Source organism: Mastomys coucha, unplaced genomic scaffold, assembly GCF_008632895.1.
Source record: "Mastomys coucha isolate ucsf_1 unplaced genomic scaffold, UCSF_Mcou_1 pScaffold9, whole genome shotgun sequence".
In the NCBI taxonomy this organism is placed as follows: domain Eukaryota; kingdom Metazoa; phylum Chordata; class Mammalia; order Rodentia; family Muridae; genus Mastomys; species Mastomys coucha.
The window spans coordinates 43,105,741-43,120,876 of NW_022196915.1; the positions used below are offsets into that span (position 1 = coordinate 43,105,741).

General features: G+C 42.7%; 1 protein-coding gene across 2 annotated transcripts in view; it reads left to right on the top strand.

The window, feature by feature from the left end:
• Parp4 (poly(ADP-ribose) polymerase family member 4) overlaps positions 1-15,136 on the top strand; it is a 90,993-nt gene that overhangs the window by 575 nt on the left and 75,282 nt on the right. For both annotated transcript variants that reach the window (XM_031362554.1, XM_031362555.1), the window contains exons 2-5: positions 9,975-10,107; positions 12,403-12,598; positions 13,826-13,895; positions 14,505-14,580. In XM_031362554.1, the coding sequence (XP_031218414.1) occupies positions 9,976-10,107; positions 12,403-12,598; positions 13,826-13,895; positions 14,505-14,580 (474 nt within the window). In that variant the 5' untranslated portion in view covers position 9,975. The remainder of the gene's footprint in view (positions 1-9,974; positions 10,108-12,402; positions 12,599-13,825; positions 13,896-14,504; positions 14,581-15,136) is intronic.

A 15,136-nucleotide genomic window follows, 5' to 3' on the forward strand; every position in this document is an offset into this window, starting at 1 on the left:
GTCCTATTAAGACAAAAAAATAAATAAATAAACAGAGGGGGTGAGTTAATTTGCAGTTTTAGCAAAGACTGAGAATAGAGAAATTCTTAATCAGTCTAGGCCTTACCTATGGCAGTTACAATTTATTTTAATGAAAAAAAGGAAAGGCCAGAAACTAAGCCCCACATAGGTTTGTCCTTAGGTTGAATTTATGCCTCTGCCCTACTAAAAGGTACTTCCGGTGCTATGGCTATTCTTGGCTGTTAAATTGACACACCTGGAAAAAGTGAACTTCAATTGAGAAGTCGCCTCCATCAAATTGACCTCTGGGGCTTGTCTGCAGAGCTTTTTCTTGATTGCCAACTGAGGGAAGAGCGCTTAGCCCACTGTAGTGCTGCCTCTTGGGCAGATGGGCCTGGATTGTATAAGGAAACCAGGTGAACAGAAGCAGAAGGCAAGCCAGTAAGCAGCAGTCTTCCTTGACCTTTAACTTATTCACTTTACATTCCCAATCCCAGCCTTTAATACAGTCAGTTCCTTAAATTGTGCAACCGTAATGTAAACATATCTGTGTTTTCCTATGGTCTTGGAAGACCCCCATCAAAGGGGTCAAGACCCACAGATTGAGAACCACTGGCTTCCAAGTTCGTGTCGGGAGTTCATGCCCTGACTTTCATGTGTGACTGTAAGCTATGAGATGAAATAGACCCTTTTCTCCTGAAGTTGCTTCTGGTAATGAACTTTATGACAGCAAGGTGTTTCTTGCAGGGATCCTATTTCCTAAGGCCCCTTACAGAAGATACAGGGCTGTAAAATAGTTTCTGCCACGATGCAGGATGATTCATTAGGAGATGTAGTGGGTAGACCTCAGCCTTCTATGGATTCTGGACTGCTAAAGAACAGCACATAAATACCAGCACCTCGGGTGTGCTTTTTCAAGGGAGAAAGTCACTCTGAGTGTGAGTGTGTTTCAGAATTTTTCATCACATTTGACTGCATCTTTATTCAGGAAGAACATAGTAGGTAAACAAACAGGCTTAACGCCCTGTGCCATAAAGATACATCTGCTGTCCAGAGGTTAGACATTCCATTACAGCGGTGTGTCACAGGTGCCGTTTCGTCTGGCCATGCTAAGTGTCAGAAGGCTTTTCTAGACTCATGGGCTTTACTTTATGTGGGAGAGTTTTAAAGTGATCTGGATCCTAGCTAGGCATGTAAATAAAGCACAGCTCCTAAGCAGAAATTCACCCTCATGTAGAAATGATGACAAGAATGGGGAACAGCCAATGAGAGAAGAGTAACCTGATGTCTCAGGGCAGCCAATAGGAAGAGAGTTCTTAATGAGCTACCCTAAGACATCTAAAATGAAGAAACGTGGGTGGTGACTACCACTGCTAGAGAGGCAGCCTTTTCTCCACTGTGTAGTTTCTTAAGCTTTTGTCAGGGATTAGAGCTCTGTAGCTGTGTGGGCCTATCGCTCGCCCCTCTCTGTTACATCCAGCCATACGTCTGTCTCTGTGTCAGCACCAGAGTTTTTGTTTCTGCGACTCTGCAGTGTGAATCTGAGATGAGCACCGTTCTTTCTGCCAAGGATTTCTCTGGTTACTGTGAGCGTTCTGTGCTTCCGTATGGATTTTTCCCTCTTCTATGAAGAATATCTTTGGGTTTTTGATGGGGATTGCTTTGAATCTGTAGATCATTTTCAATAATACAGCAGTTTTTATACTATCCTGTCAATACATTCACACAGGAAGTTTCCCTTGTAGTTTCTTCTTTTGTGTTTTAAAGTCTTCATCAGGGAGGTATTTTACCTCCTTTGTTAGGGTTATTTCTAATTTGATTTTTTTGTTTGTTTGTTTTGTTTTTTGAAGCAGAGTTTCTCTGTATATCCCTGGCTGCCCTAGAACTTGCTCTGTAGACCAGGCTGGCTTGAGGCTCAGAGATCAGCTTGCCTCTGCCTCCTGAGTGCTGAGACCAAAGGTGTGCACAGCCACGACCACCATCACCAGGCTTTAATTTGATTTTTTTTTTTTTTTTTTTTTTTTGGTTTTTCGAGACAGAGTTTCTCTGTGTAACCGTGGCTGTCCTGGAACTCACTCTGTAGACCAGGCTGGCCTCGAACTCAGAAATCTGCCTGCCTCTGCCTCCCAAGTGCTGGGATCAAAGGCGTGCGCCACCACCGCCCGGCTTATTTTGATTTTTAAAAGCTATTGGAAATGACTTTTTTTTTCTTCAGGTCTTTTTGACAAGTTTGTAATTGGTTTAGTGAAAGGATGTCCATGTTTTGTTTGTTGGTTTTTCCTGCTACTTTTCTAAAAGTGTTTTCCAAGTCTAAGGATTTTCTGGTAGAAGCCAGTCATAGGGGCACACACCAGTAATCCTAACACTCTGGAAGCTACAACAGGAGGATCACCATGAGTTTGAGACCTGAGCTTCACAATGAGATCTAGGCCAGCGGGTACAGATTGGATCTCAACATTAAACAAGGCCAGTGAGGCATAGTGGTACACACCTAGGACTTGGGTGAAAAAGTTAAACAGAACTCTGAGAGTGGGCCCAGCCTGGTCTACATAGCAAGTTTTAGGCTAGCCAAGGCTACAAAAATGTAAAGCAAACCAAATAAATTCAATAAAAACCAACAACACATAGTTTCTGGTGGGGTCTTTAGGATATATCGAGGATTGCATCCTGTCATAAATAAATAAGGATGTTAGCTGCTCCCTTTCCCATGTGTATTTCTCTCATTTCTCTCTCTTACTAGTCCACTAATACTTCTAGCGCCACATTGAAAAGAATGGAGAATGGCCACCCTTGTCTCCTTTCTAACTTTAGAAGAAATTCCCCATATAGTATAATGTTGGCTGCAGGCTTGTCACATTTAGCGTTTAGTACATTAAGGTACGCATTTCTTCTGTCTCCAGTTCTGCAAGAGCTTTGTCATGAAGGATGTTGGACTTTGCCAAAGGCCTTTAATATGTCTACAGATGTGGTCATGTGATTTTTGTCATTGTCTATTCAGCCATTGTATTATATTCATAAGTGTGGATGTTTGAACCAATCTTACATCCCTGGGATGAAACTAACTTTATCACAGTGTTCTTGAAATTGATTTACAATATTCTTAAGAAATTTAGGGGGTGGTGAGATGGCTCAGAGGGTAAGAGCACTGACTACTCTTCCCAAGGTCCTGAGTTCGGATCCCAGCAGCCACATGGTAGCTCACAACCACCCATAATGAGCTCAGACAGCCTCTTCTGGTGCATCTGAAGACAGCTACAGTGAATTACACTGAAGTGAGCAGGGCGGCAGAGGTCCTGAGTTCAATTCCCAGCAGCCACACACATGATGGCTCACAGTCACCTGTGCAGCTACAGCAGTGTACTCATACACATAAAATAAATAAAATAAATCTTTAAAAAAAAATTTAGTGGTTGTCGGAAAATTTGGACTGTAGTTTTCTTTTTGTTGCAGTTGTGTCTTCTCTAGTTTGATGTGCTGTGGCTTTGTGGAATGAGTGTGACTTCCCTTTCTACTTTGTGGAGCATTCTGAGAAGTGCTGGCATTGCCTTCCTCTTAATGGCATGGGAGAATATGCCTGTGAACCGTCCCATACTGTGTGAGACTTTGTGGGCACATTTCATTACTATTTCAACTTAGCTGCCTGTTGCAAACCTTACGTTGTTTGTCTTCTTGGTTTAATTCTGGTAGGTCAAGTATATCTAGGAATGTATTCATTTCCTCCAGATTTTCGTAGGGGTATTTTTGTTTTGTTTTGTTTGTAATGCAAGTTAAAGTATTGCCTAAGATCCTCTGCATTTTATTTTAAGATATTGTAATATCCCCTTTCCATCTCTAGTTTCTTAACTTGGTGCTTTCTATCCGTATCTATCTACCTCTATCTCTATCTATCTATCTATCTATCTATCTATCTATCTATCTATCTCCATTCTCCTTATGGCCTTATATAACCCAGGCTGGCCTCGGATTTACTATATAGCTGAGGATAACCCTGACCGTCTGACCCCTCTGCCTCCATTGTAGACATGCACCACTATGACTAGTTTTAGCTAACAGTGAGGGACAAGCCCTCCACTCTGCTAAGAATTCTGCAAACCAAGTGACACCCCAGCCCCTCTTTACTTTAGTTGTCTTGGCTTTGTCAGTCTTGCTTATCTTTTCCAAGAACCAGCTTTTTGATTGGCTAATCCCGTGTCTTGCTCCTTTACCCCCATTTCATTCATTTCTGCTCCACTACCTTCCATTTTTGCTTTCAGCTTTTCCTTGCTTTTCTAAGAAATTGGGGGTGAATCATCAGGTGCTTAAATTTCAGATTACAATGATTTTTTTTTTATTTTGTTAAACACCTTTTTAAAAAAACATTTGTTTATGCGCATGGGTACTTTGTCTACAGGTACATCTGCACACCAGAAGACAGCATCAGATGGTTGTGAGCTGCCATGTGGGTGCTAGGAATTGAACTCAGGACCTTCACAAGAGCAGTGAGTGCTCTTAACCACTGAACCATATTTCCAGCTCCTTGTTTTATTTTGTTTTTGAGATAGTGTCTCACTATGTAGCCTTGGCTGACCTGGATCTCACTATGTAGACCAGGCTGGCCTCGAACTCACAGAATCACGTGCCTCTGCCTCCAAAGTGCATCTGCCACCATATCCAGCCTTGCTCTGTTTTTTTAATGTAAGCACTAATAGCTGTAATTTCCTCTTAGGTCTGTCGTTGCAGTCTGTATCTCTTTATTAGTGAGTCGAGCCATTTACATGTAAGGTTATCGTTGAGAGATGTTCACTACTTCCTGCCTCTTTGTTGGTTGTTTTCTGATTGGGTGAATAACTGTTCTTCTTCCCCATTCCTGTTGGTTGTAGCTCTGTTCATCAGTCCTTCCAGAAATGTAGGGTTTCCTCTGCTCTTCTCCCCCTCCTCTGTGGATAGTATTGCACAAGCATCTTCTACAGCGCTGGTTTGCTGGCCGAAAACCGCCTTGCATTGTGCTTTTCTTGAAGTGCCCTTACTTCACAATCAACTTTAAAAGATATTTGCTGGATACAAGAGTCCTGGTCATTAGTTATTTCCTTTCAGCAGTTACCGTGTAATCTGTCCTTACCAGGCTTTTACAGGATGATGAGGGCTGGAGGTGATGTCACTCCGTGTCCCTGTAGGCCAGTTGGTACTCTCCATGACATTCTATTTATATTCTTTTCTTGCCTTCTTGACATCTTAATTAGTCCGTGTCATGGAAATTACCTTTGGTGGCCCATCAATCTGTAATTCTAAATGCCTCTTGTATTTGGCTGCCTGTTTTCTTTCTCTAGCTCTGGGAGATTTTTCTGTTATAAGTGAATTGACTAGACAGTAAAACAGTAAAAATACTACACAAGTCTAACAGCGGAGGAACATGTGGAGAAAGAAAGAAACTGAATGTGGTAGTTCACACCTGTGATCCCAGCACTTGGGAAGCTATGCAGTCTCATGAGCTCAAGGCCAGCCTGGGATAGAGAATGAGAAAGGAAAAATAAAAAATAAATAAAAAAAACAAACAAGGAAAACAAAATGAAGATTTGCTTCAATGACAAAACAACTATAAATAAAACTAGGTGAATAAAAACATATCCATTTGGGGATATTTTTTAATATGATACAGATGAAAATATTCCTTAAAGTGTAGTTGGAAAGTAAGGCAGAGCACGCGCGCACACGCACACGCACACGCACACGCACACAAAGAAGGAGAAGGAAGAAAGATGAAGTGTGGAAGCACCTCTTTCTGAGTCTTTGAAACTGGGAGACAGCAGCTGGAGATGTGGCTCAGTAATAGAGGGCTTATCCTCCTTGTCAAGGACTGAGTTTGGTCCCCACTCAGATGGTACCACTTCAGATGGCTCACAACCACCTGTAAGTCCAGCTGTAGGGGATCTGACACCGATTTCTGGCCTCCACAGTCACCAGCACACACACAGGGCACACATGTACACCCAGGCACACACATGAACTGGATAGTACCTACTATGTATCAGGGAAGCCAGTTGAACTTAGGGACTCTCCCCATGTTTATGTTGGTGTTGACTGTTATGCCTAATTCATGAGATCCCCAAGAAGACCACCAAGGATCCAGGATCTGATGCAAACACAAGGGGGTTTATTTGTGACCTCAATCTGCCCTGACACAGCAGGGTAGGAGAACGACAGCAAGTCTTAGGGTATCCGGGTTTATAAAGGGAAAAAACAGCAAGTGGGGATGTCTGTGCCTTGACATTCTGTGATTGAGAAAGAATGCATGGGGGATGGGCCAAACCGCAAGGGGTGTTTCTAAATTTAAAAAGAGAATAACAGAATTGGGTATTGATTTTCCGACTGATTGATCAGCTACAAGTTTGAGTGCATACATTGGGAACATACATTTTGTGGATGTTCTTTGAACTGAGACTTCCCTGTACCTGGGAGGGTGGGAAACTGGAGGACTGTGACAGTTCCTCTTTCATTGACCCTGTACTGCACAAGTGGCCAGCACCCCTCAGACTGATCTTCACTTCAGTAGCTTCTCTTTGCACTTCTTCTGCTGCTCTTGCTTAACTTTACAGTCTGTGGGTGGAGCGGGTTATCTCACCCTCTTGAAGTTCTGCAGATTGTACTCTCACTGGCTGACTTGAAAATGTCTCCCAAGTGGCACTGAGATCTGTTCAGCTGGAGGACCTGTTTCAGTACTTTCAAGACAATTAATCACCTTATTGTTCTCAACCCTAGCTGTGAAGGGCGGAGAGGTGGCAGAGAGGTGGCCCAGAGGCTGAGTCACACACTGTCCTCAGGCTCAGGAGTATCCAAACCCAGGGCAAGGGCATGCACTTTTCTGCTGGTTAACACCCATTGGTACTGTTCTGCAGAACTTCCTCCCCAGGGCTTCAGACTGTAACAGGTTAGATCCAGACTCTCTGACATACAGCAGTTCCCTGTTATGTCAGCCAGGTGATTGACAGGCCCAACTGGATTAACTCCTATGTTTTGGGTAGCTTAGAATGCTAGGTCTCCATCCAGGCCAGAGAAATTGCTTTCCCCAAGGAGCCCCACGAAGCCTTGATCAAAGCTATTATAGCATTAACAGAAAAAAAAAAAAGAAAAAAAGAAAAAAAAAAGAAAGAAAGAAAGAAGAAGAAACTGTGTTTGACATCATTTACCATGGCTCTTAAATCAGCTCCTTCCTTGGCAAGCTGATCTTTAAAGGTCAAGAACTGAGCTTTTTCCTGTCATCCCACAGACTTAGAGGGACGTTCATTGCATATCCTATGATTTCAGCTAACTGAGCATGTCTTACTAGTTTTGAGGTCTATCCCATGAGGCCTGCTCTCCAGCCACTCCTATTTAGGGTTCCTTTTGACAGAGAGAACCCACCTCTTTTCCTTGTTCCAGCTAAGCAATCGAAGCGAGTTTGGACAGGGACAGCACCAGGAGAGGTCACTTGTTTGTACTTCTCCAGCATCACTACCTCTGAGCAGGTAGCAGACTGGCCCATTCCTCTGTGAAACACATGACCACATCCTCAAAAGTCACTGACTAAAAGGGCCTGGCAGATAAAGACAGCTGATCGGATCTTTGACAAATGGCCTCGATAGCTTTTTGGCAAATGGAGGTAGTGTATGCTATATTGGTGGTTGTCACAAGCTAAACCTTTGAGCCTCATGTCACTTTAGAAGTAGCCGGGCAGTGGTGGTGCATGCCTTTAATCCCAGCACTTGGGAGGCAGAGGCAGGCGGATTTCTGAGTTTGAGGCCAGCCTGGTCTACAGAGTGAGTTCTAGGACAGCCAGGGCTATACAGAGAAACCCTGTCTCAGAAAAAAAAAAAAAGTAAAGGCTTCTATTCTGGGGATGCAATGAGGAAGGCTTTAAGTACAAGCCCTGGTTGCTAGCGTTTTCAGAGAGAGAGAGAGAGAGAGAGAGAGAGAGAGAGAGAGAAAGAGAGAGAGAGAGAGAGAAAGAGAGAGGAGGAAAGAAAAATGAAAACAAAGGAGAGGAAAGAGAGGAAGAAGGAAGGGGCGGGGAGGAAGAGAGAAAGTACTTTCATGTTCCTGAGCCATAGGTCTGATCCATAACTGAAATCTGTCATATTTCTGACAGGGCCCTTCATATCCTACATTATAGCGACACGTCTGTACTTCGTTCTGAAGGAAGGAAGCTGAACACACATACTGCCTGTTGCTTGTTCTGAGTCAGCCTTCAATTTAGACATGCTGGACAGGGCACCCTAGGAGGAATGTGAGACCCAGTGACCTTGATGCATGTGAACCTTCCCCTGCCACACAGGGAAGAGGAGACATTATGAAGCAGAGCTCTGCCATCATCAGCCACATGACCAGAGGAGCAAGACTGACCCTTGAAATGAGAGGCTGGCTTCATTGTAGTCTGCCTAAAGATGATGTAGAGGACAGATCTTTAGATGCCAGTCCATTACCAAATTCCCAAATAGACTGCCAAATTTCTGAATTAAGACCAGAATAAAGGTTCAATTCCTGGTTTGGGCCTATGTGTCAGGCAGCACAGAGCAATTACATTTTCATTAACATGTGCATTATGAACCTGTAGAGAGAATTCTTAGAGTCATAAGATCAGTCATAAAAACTTAAATAAGTAAATATTTTAAAAACACATTAATATTGCTGCAAGCTGGGATAGTCATGTTAGTGCTAGCTTTTGGATGGAGTGGGTACTCAGGAGGATACTAACAAATCACTAGGGACCGAGGAGTTTGTTAAAAGAGTTATTAACACCCTGAGCAGAGAGGTAAATGGGCTACACCAAGTAAGAGGCTCCAAGAGAGCTCAGGCCCCAGCACCAAACAGAGGCTGCACACTCTCTTTTTATACATTTTGTCTGGGAGAAGATGCACAGCAAGAACCTACAGCCAGGTCCTTGGTTTGTGGCAGGAAGCAGGGAAGGGGGCAGGGAACAGGTTGTGGCACCGCTCTAATGGACACTCAGTTCCCTGTTAGCAATATTCACTGAGAAGTGACTTCTTAAAAAGTATGATTTGAGGACACAGATACTGAGGCAAAAGGGTTGTCACAAGCTCAAGACTGACTGACAAAATGTATAACAGGCCAGCCAGAGCTGCATAGGAGAAACTCTGTCTCAAAATTGTGCGTGTGTGTGTGTGTGTGTGTGTGTGTGTGTGTGTGTGTGTGTGTGTATGACTTGGGAAAATGTCATAATGAAACCCATTATAATGCATAATTAAGATTATAATGCATAATTAATATATGCTCTTAAAAAGTATTTTAGGGGACTGGAGAAATGGCTTTGCAGTTAGGAGTGTATCCTACTCTTATAGAGGAAACAAATTTCCTAGCTCCAATGACAGGGGGCTATAACACAAATGCTTGTAACTCCAGTTGTAATTGGATATAACATCTCTGTCCTCCAAGGGCAACTGCACTTGTATATGTATACCTACCCCATGAATACACATACACATAAATAAAAATGTCAAAAGTATTTCCTAAATGAAAAGAATAACTCAAAAGCAAGCAGACTAGCCCTACAAAGGGGGCTAAGAGTGTAGCTCAATGACAGAATGTTTGAGCCCTCAGGTTCCAACCTCAGCACTGTACATAAAGGTATGGAAATAAGTACATTTAAAATGTACTCATAATACTTATCCTGGAGCTACAGGTGCAATTCAATACTAGAGCATGTGCTTGGCTTGCCCCCAAAATGGATGCAACTGGATTAAAACAACCACTGAGAGGCAAATATGTTTTCTCTCATTTATGTTTCCTAAATTTTGTATAAATACATAAAATCACACACACATGTATATGTATGTAATACATATGTGTATGTATATAGAAGTAAGACTGTCTATCAGGACCAAAAGGGAATAGGGATATGAGAGGGAATGTGTTTAATGTATAATATACACACATATATGAAGCTTAAACATCAAACAATTACAACAACAAGCCTATGACTCAAAACTATTTTTTTCTTTCAGGATGACTTTGGGAATCTTTGCAAATTGTATATTCTGCTTGAAAGTCAAGTACTTACCTCGTCAGCAGAAGAAAAAGCTGCAAACTGACATTAAGGAAAATGGCGGAAAGTTTTCCTTTTTATTAAACCCTCAGGTATTTCCAAATCACCACCATTACTCTCTGCTTAATAGGATGTGTTCAGAGAACATGCTCATGGCTAGAGAGGAAGCAGAGAAGACTGGGCTGGAGGCAGCCTGAGAAGGCTAGAGACACTGGGACACATCCCGCTTGGGGATAGGCCAGAAGAAGCAGAGGATGCCAGAGCCCAGCCCAGCCTAGACTATTCTACTCTGGGTGTTTTGTAACATTGTCTCTACCTTGTGACTCTGGTTTTTTGGGGGCTTAGCCATAGATGAAAATAGAATTTCAGAACAGTGCCATTTCTCAAAAAGAGAAAAGTCACATTGTACCTGTTTGGGTAAGGCACACTATCACTGGCCAGTAGGTCAGCTGGGCTCACAGCCGGGGACAGAAGTGCAGTGTGAACTAATCTTTCTGTGGTAGCTTATGTCATAAGAGCTGAAGGAAGCTATTGCTTCTCAAGAGAATTGCAGCTCTAAATGTTTAGATACAGAGTTTCACAAATGGATGTAATCTTAAAAAATGTTAAGGCAATGTCCTCTTTTATTAAAAAGAAAAAAAGGCAATATGGAAGTCTAAAGGCATTATGTCCCAGACTATCTAACCTTGGCCTTAGTTCTTCCTTCTGTTGATAGGTCTGACCCTGCCACCTCTCCCTGCGTCCATCCCAGGCACTAGCCCCAGAGAACCTCATCTATTCTGAGAAACAAAGTCAACTCCAGCAGGGTACCATAAAGGGAATGTCCCCATTCACTTCCAGGTCAGGCAGAACAGTACATGCTTCCACCACATGGGAGACTCCCCAGCCTCACCATATTCATGGTTGGATAAATAATCCACTTAAAAGTAATAAGTAAGTTGCCTTCTGGGTACCGAGTTGCCCATGGTCTGTGGTTTTCAGGAAACTCTTACATACTGTATATGGGACATTTTGGACTCCTCCTCCCCTTCCCCCTCTCCCTCCCCCTCCCCCTTCTCTCCTCTTCCCTCCTCCTCCTCCTCCTCTTCATCTTGCCAATGTGTATAAATGTTTGAAATGTACAAAGGAGACACATAGCCAGGTGTGGTGGCACATGTCTATACTCCTAGTACTTGGAAGGCTGAGGCCAGAGGATTATGTTCTGGACCAGGCTGGGCTACGTAGTGGGAATGCAATAAAATGTAATAATAAGTAAGTATCTGTGTATATATATATTATATCTATATATAGATATAGATATATGGAATGAACTTAAAGATAAATTTTTTTTTAAGTGGAAAAGCAAGCTCAAGTAGTAAGAAAGCTAGCTACCTTTTGTGTGGTTATACCTGTTGTCTATAAAGAAGAGCTCTAGAAATCTTTGGGAAGCAGATCACAGTAGCACCTCTGGGAGAAGGGAGGGCACTGGGATCAGTAGGCAGGGAGGATTAGCAAATATCTGTTACTGCTTTATAAATGCTTGTAACACGCATGCACTCTTGAGTCACACTATATAAAAATAGAGGCTAGGGTGATGGCTCAGTGGATGAAGTCTGGCCATACCATCATGAGGACCTGAGTTTGGACCCCCAGACCATGTAAATGGAGAAGCATGGTCTGTAATCCCTGAGCCTCCCACAATGAAACAGGAGGTAGAAACAGAAGGGTCCCAATAGCCTCTTGTAGTATCTGTGGCAAGTGACAAAGAAGAGACTCTATCGCAAGCAAGGTAGATGGTGAACACTGACATCCTCTGACTTCCTCATGCACAGAGTGGCTTCTGTGCCACACTCACACAGACGAACAAACACGCCACACACAGGCACACCTGTGTGCACCTCCAGTTTTGAAAAACTAAATAGAACTACAAAGTAACAAAATAAATACCTTTTGTACCTCCTTCCCTTAACTAAAGAAATAACAGACCTATATGTAAAGATGTGTACCTGATACTGTTCACAACATGGAGAACTCAGACATAACCTGTGATGTAGACCATTCATATGCATCCTGCGATGTAGACCATTCATATGCATCGTCTAATCGCTGTGGCTTAGGGCAGGGAATTAGCTCAGTGTTAGAGTGCTTCCCAAGCATGGTCACAGCCCTAGGTTTGATCTAGAACTTGGAGGTATGGGTGGAACAGCCTGTTTGTTTAGGTTTGTTTTTGGTTTTTTTTGTTTTTTTCTTTTTAAGTTTCTCTAGAACTGTAAATTATAATGTTTTTCCAAAATCTAGAAAAATTGCTACGAACTACCTTAAAACAAGACCTTCCGGGGTACAGATTCGAACGCTGTTCTTAAACTTTGCTTTCGCTGCTGTGTGATAGCCTTGCTGTTTACCCGCAGTGCACACACGTCATCGTAGACAGTGCTGACGTCCTGAGTCGGTGCCATCTGAACTCCATCCAAAAGAATGATGTCCGGATTGCCAACCCAGCCTTCATACAGGACTCTGTCAGACAGAGGAGACTCCTGGATGTGAGCAATTATGATCCTATGTCGCCGGCTACAACAGCACCTCCAGCTGAAAGGAGCAGTTCTGGTGAGTGTGTCCTGCCAAGCACTTACTATGTCAAGTATACCACGGTAGACATTTTGACATGTCAAAAGTGTTACAGGGGAAAAAAATGTCCAGAAGTACTACAGATTAATTATGTTTCACTTTACCTCAGAAACAAGAAACAAAATCCTGAAGGACGACAAGCCAACTTAGCAACAGATCGAGATTTTTCTACTCTGGTCAGACTCAAAATGACTAGTAAACCCTGGTGGTTTCAGAATATTTGATATACAATTTTGAAAAATATTACATTTTAATTTATTTATTTTGCTTATGTGTGTGAATGTATGTCCCATGGTACACTTGTGGAGGTCAGAGGTCAGCCTTGGGTGTCATACCAGTGGACTGCTGTCTACCTCCTTTCTGATAGGGCCTCTCAGCAGTGTGGTGCACACGGATTAGCCTAAAATGGCTCAAAGAAGCCCCGCCTCCCCAGCGCCGGGATTGCCCGGCCAGACTCAACTTTGTACTTGGGTGCCGGGAATGAAACTCAGGCTCTCATTCCTGCAAAATGAATGCTTTACTAGCTGACCAGCCCCAGCCTCTGTGGATGATTTTAACTGGGAATAGAATAATTCTTGATTTAAAAAAAAAGAGTTATTACTGGGCTGGTAAAATGGTGCAGGAGATTCACTGGAGCCTAGGAGTCCATGGCTGGCCTGAGCAATGTGCTGGAGTCTAGGAGTCCATGGCTGGCTTGAGGAGCCTAGGAGTCCATGGCTGGTTTGAGGAGCCTAGGAGTCCATGGCTGGCCTGAGCAATGTGCTGGAGTCTAGGAGTCCATGGCTGGCTTGGGCAGTGTGCTGAAACCCTCAACAACAACAAAAAAAAAAATCCAAAAAAACAACAAAAACAGAGCTGGGGTTTAAAGTGTGGCTCAGCAGTCCAGTGTTTATCCAGAATGCATAAGGCCCAAGTCTGAGTCCCCAAAACACTGAAGGCGAGGGAAAATATATAGCAAATATCTATATTTAAGAATTATAACAAACCTGGCTATGTTGGCTCACATCTTTAATCCCAGTACTTGGGAGGCAGGCAGATCTCTGGGTTCCAGGCCAGCCTGGTCTACACAGTGAGTTCTAGGACAGGTAGAGATGTACAGAGAAAAACTGCCTTGAAAATCCAAGAAACAAAAAATTTAAAAAAATTAAGTTAGTTTAACAGTAATTAATTACAAGACTTTGAATAGTCAGCAAGTTCTCCTTTTAGTTCTAGAAGTACAATCAGAAGATGTGCCTTTGGACAACACCCCAGAAGAGGAGAACACCGACACCACTGAGTAAGCAGAACACCTTGTTAGCTTCAATCATAGTGTTAAAACTGCAATGATGCAAAGGGTGGCTGGGATGCATGCCAAGTGTAAGCCAGCACTTGGGAGGCTGAGGCAGGACTAAACCTCACTAAAACCAAACCAAACAAGCAAAGGACAGGTGACATGTTGGGCTTCTTTATACTGTAAAAAGACTTGACATAGCCCAGACAGTACTAATGCGACAGCTAGGAGCCAGGGCCCCTACCAAGCGCAGTGACCAGAGGAGATGGCAGTGTCTCTGCATCTGTCCTGCCCTCGCCTCCCCAAGCACCCAAGGTTCTGGGCATTAGTGCTTGGGAATCATGAAGAGGAGGGTGGAGATTTCCCTCATCAACCCTTACTGAGTGCACAAGTTAAATGATCACACTCCACCCACAAATGTATAAAATCAGAAAATAATAATTAATAAATTAGTTATGCAGAAGGTGAATCCACCTCATTCTCGCAGTTGTTTTAGAATGCCTAAGAAGGCACTGGGGACTTATTATGTACATAAGGAATCAGGGGGTCTCTGGAAGGTTCTGTGTGGTCTGAAGTTCCATTTCAATTATAAATGTTTAATTATGCAAATTTCAGGGTTTCTGCAGAGAATGTTGAAATTCCTCCCTTTCTTCAAGACTTTGAGGTTGTGAAATATAACATCTTGGAAAAAGTAAGAATCTGATTTCTATTTAGAGAAAAGAAACTGAGTGATTTCTGAAAACATGTCCTTTTTAGTGATTTTCTCATTATTTTGAAAAATTGTTCATATTCTGAATATTATATATCCTGTAGCCCAAGTTGGTTTACTATTCAGAAAATGTTTGATTAAAGTTTTGCTTGGTGTGGTGGCTCATGCCTATTGTCCCAGCATTTAAGAGGTTGAGCCAGTCTATGCCCCAGTGTAGGGGAATGCCAGGGCCAGGAAGCAGGAGATGGGGGTTGATGAGCAGGGGGAGCATGGAGGGAATAGGGGGTATTTCAGAGGGGAACCAGGAAAGGGGAGAACATTTGAAATGTAAATTTAAAAAAATCTAATTTTTTAAAAAAAGAGGTTGAGCCAGAGGGTTCTGAGTTCAGGAACACCACTAGCTACACAACAAAACCTCTTCTCAACTAAAACCCAAAACCTAAGTGAATTTTAACAGAAGGAAAACAAATCTTTAGCATTCTTAATAAAAGTAATTCATGCTCATAATATAAAGTGGGTCTTTTTTTTTTTTTTTTGA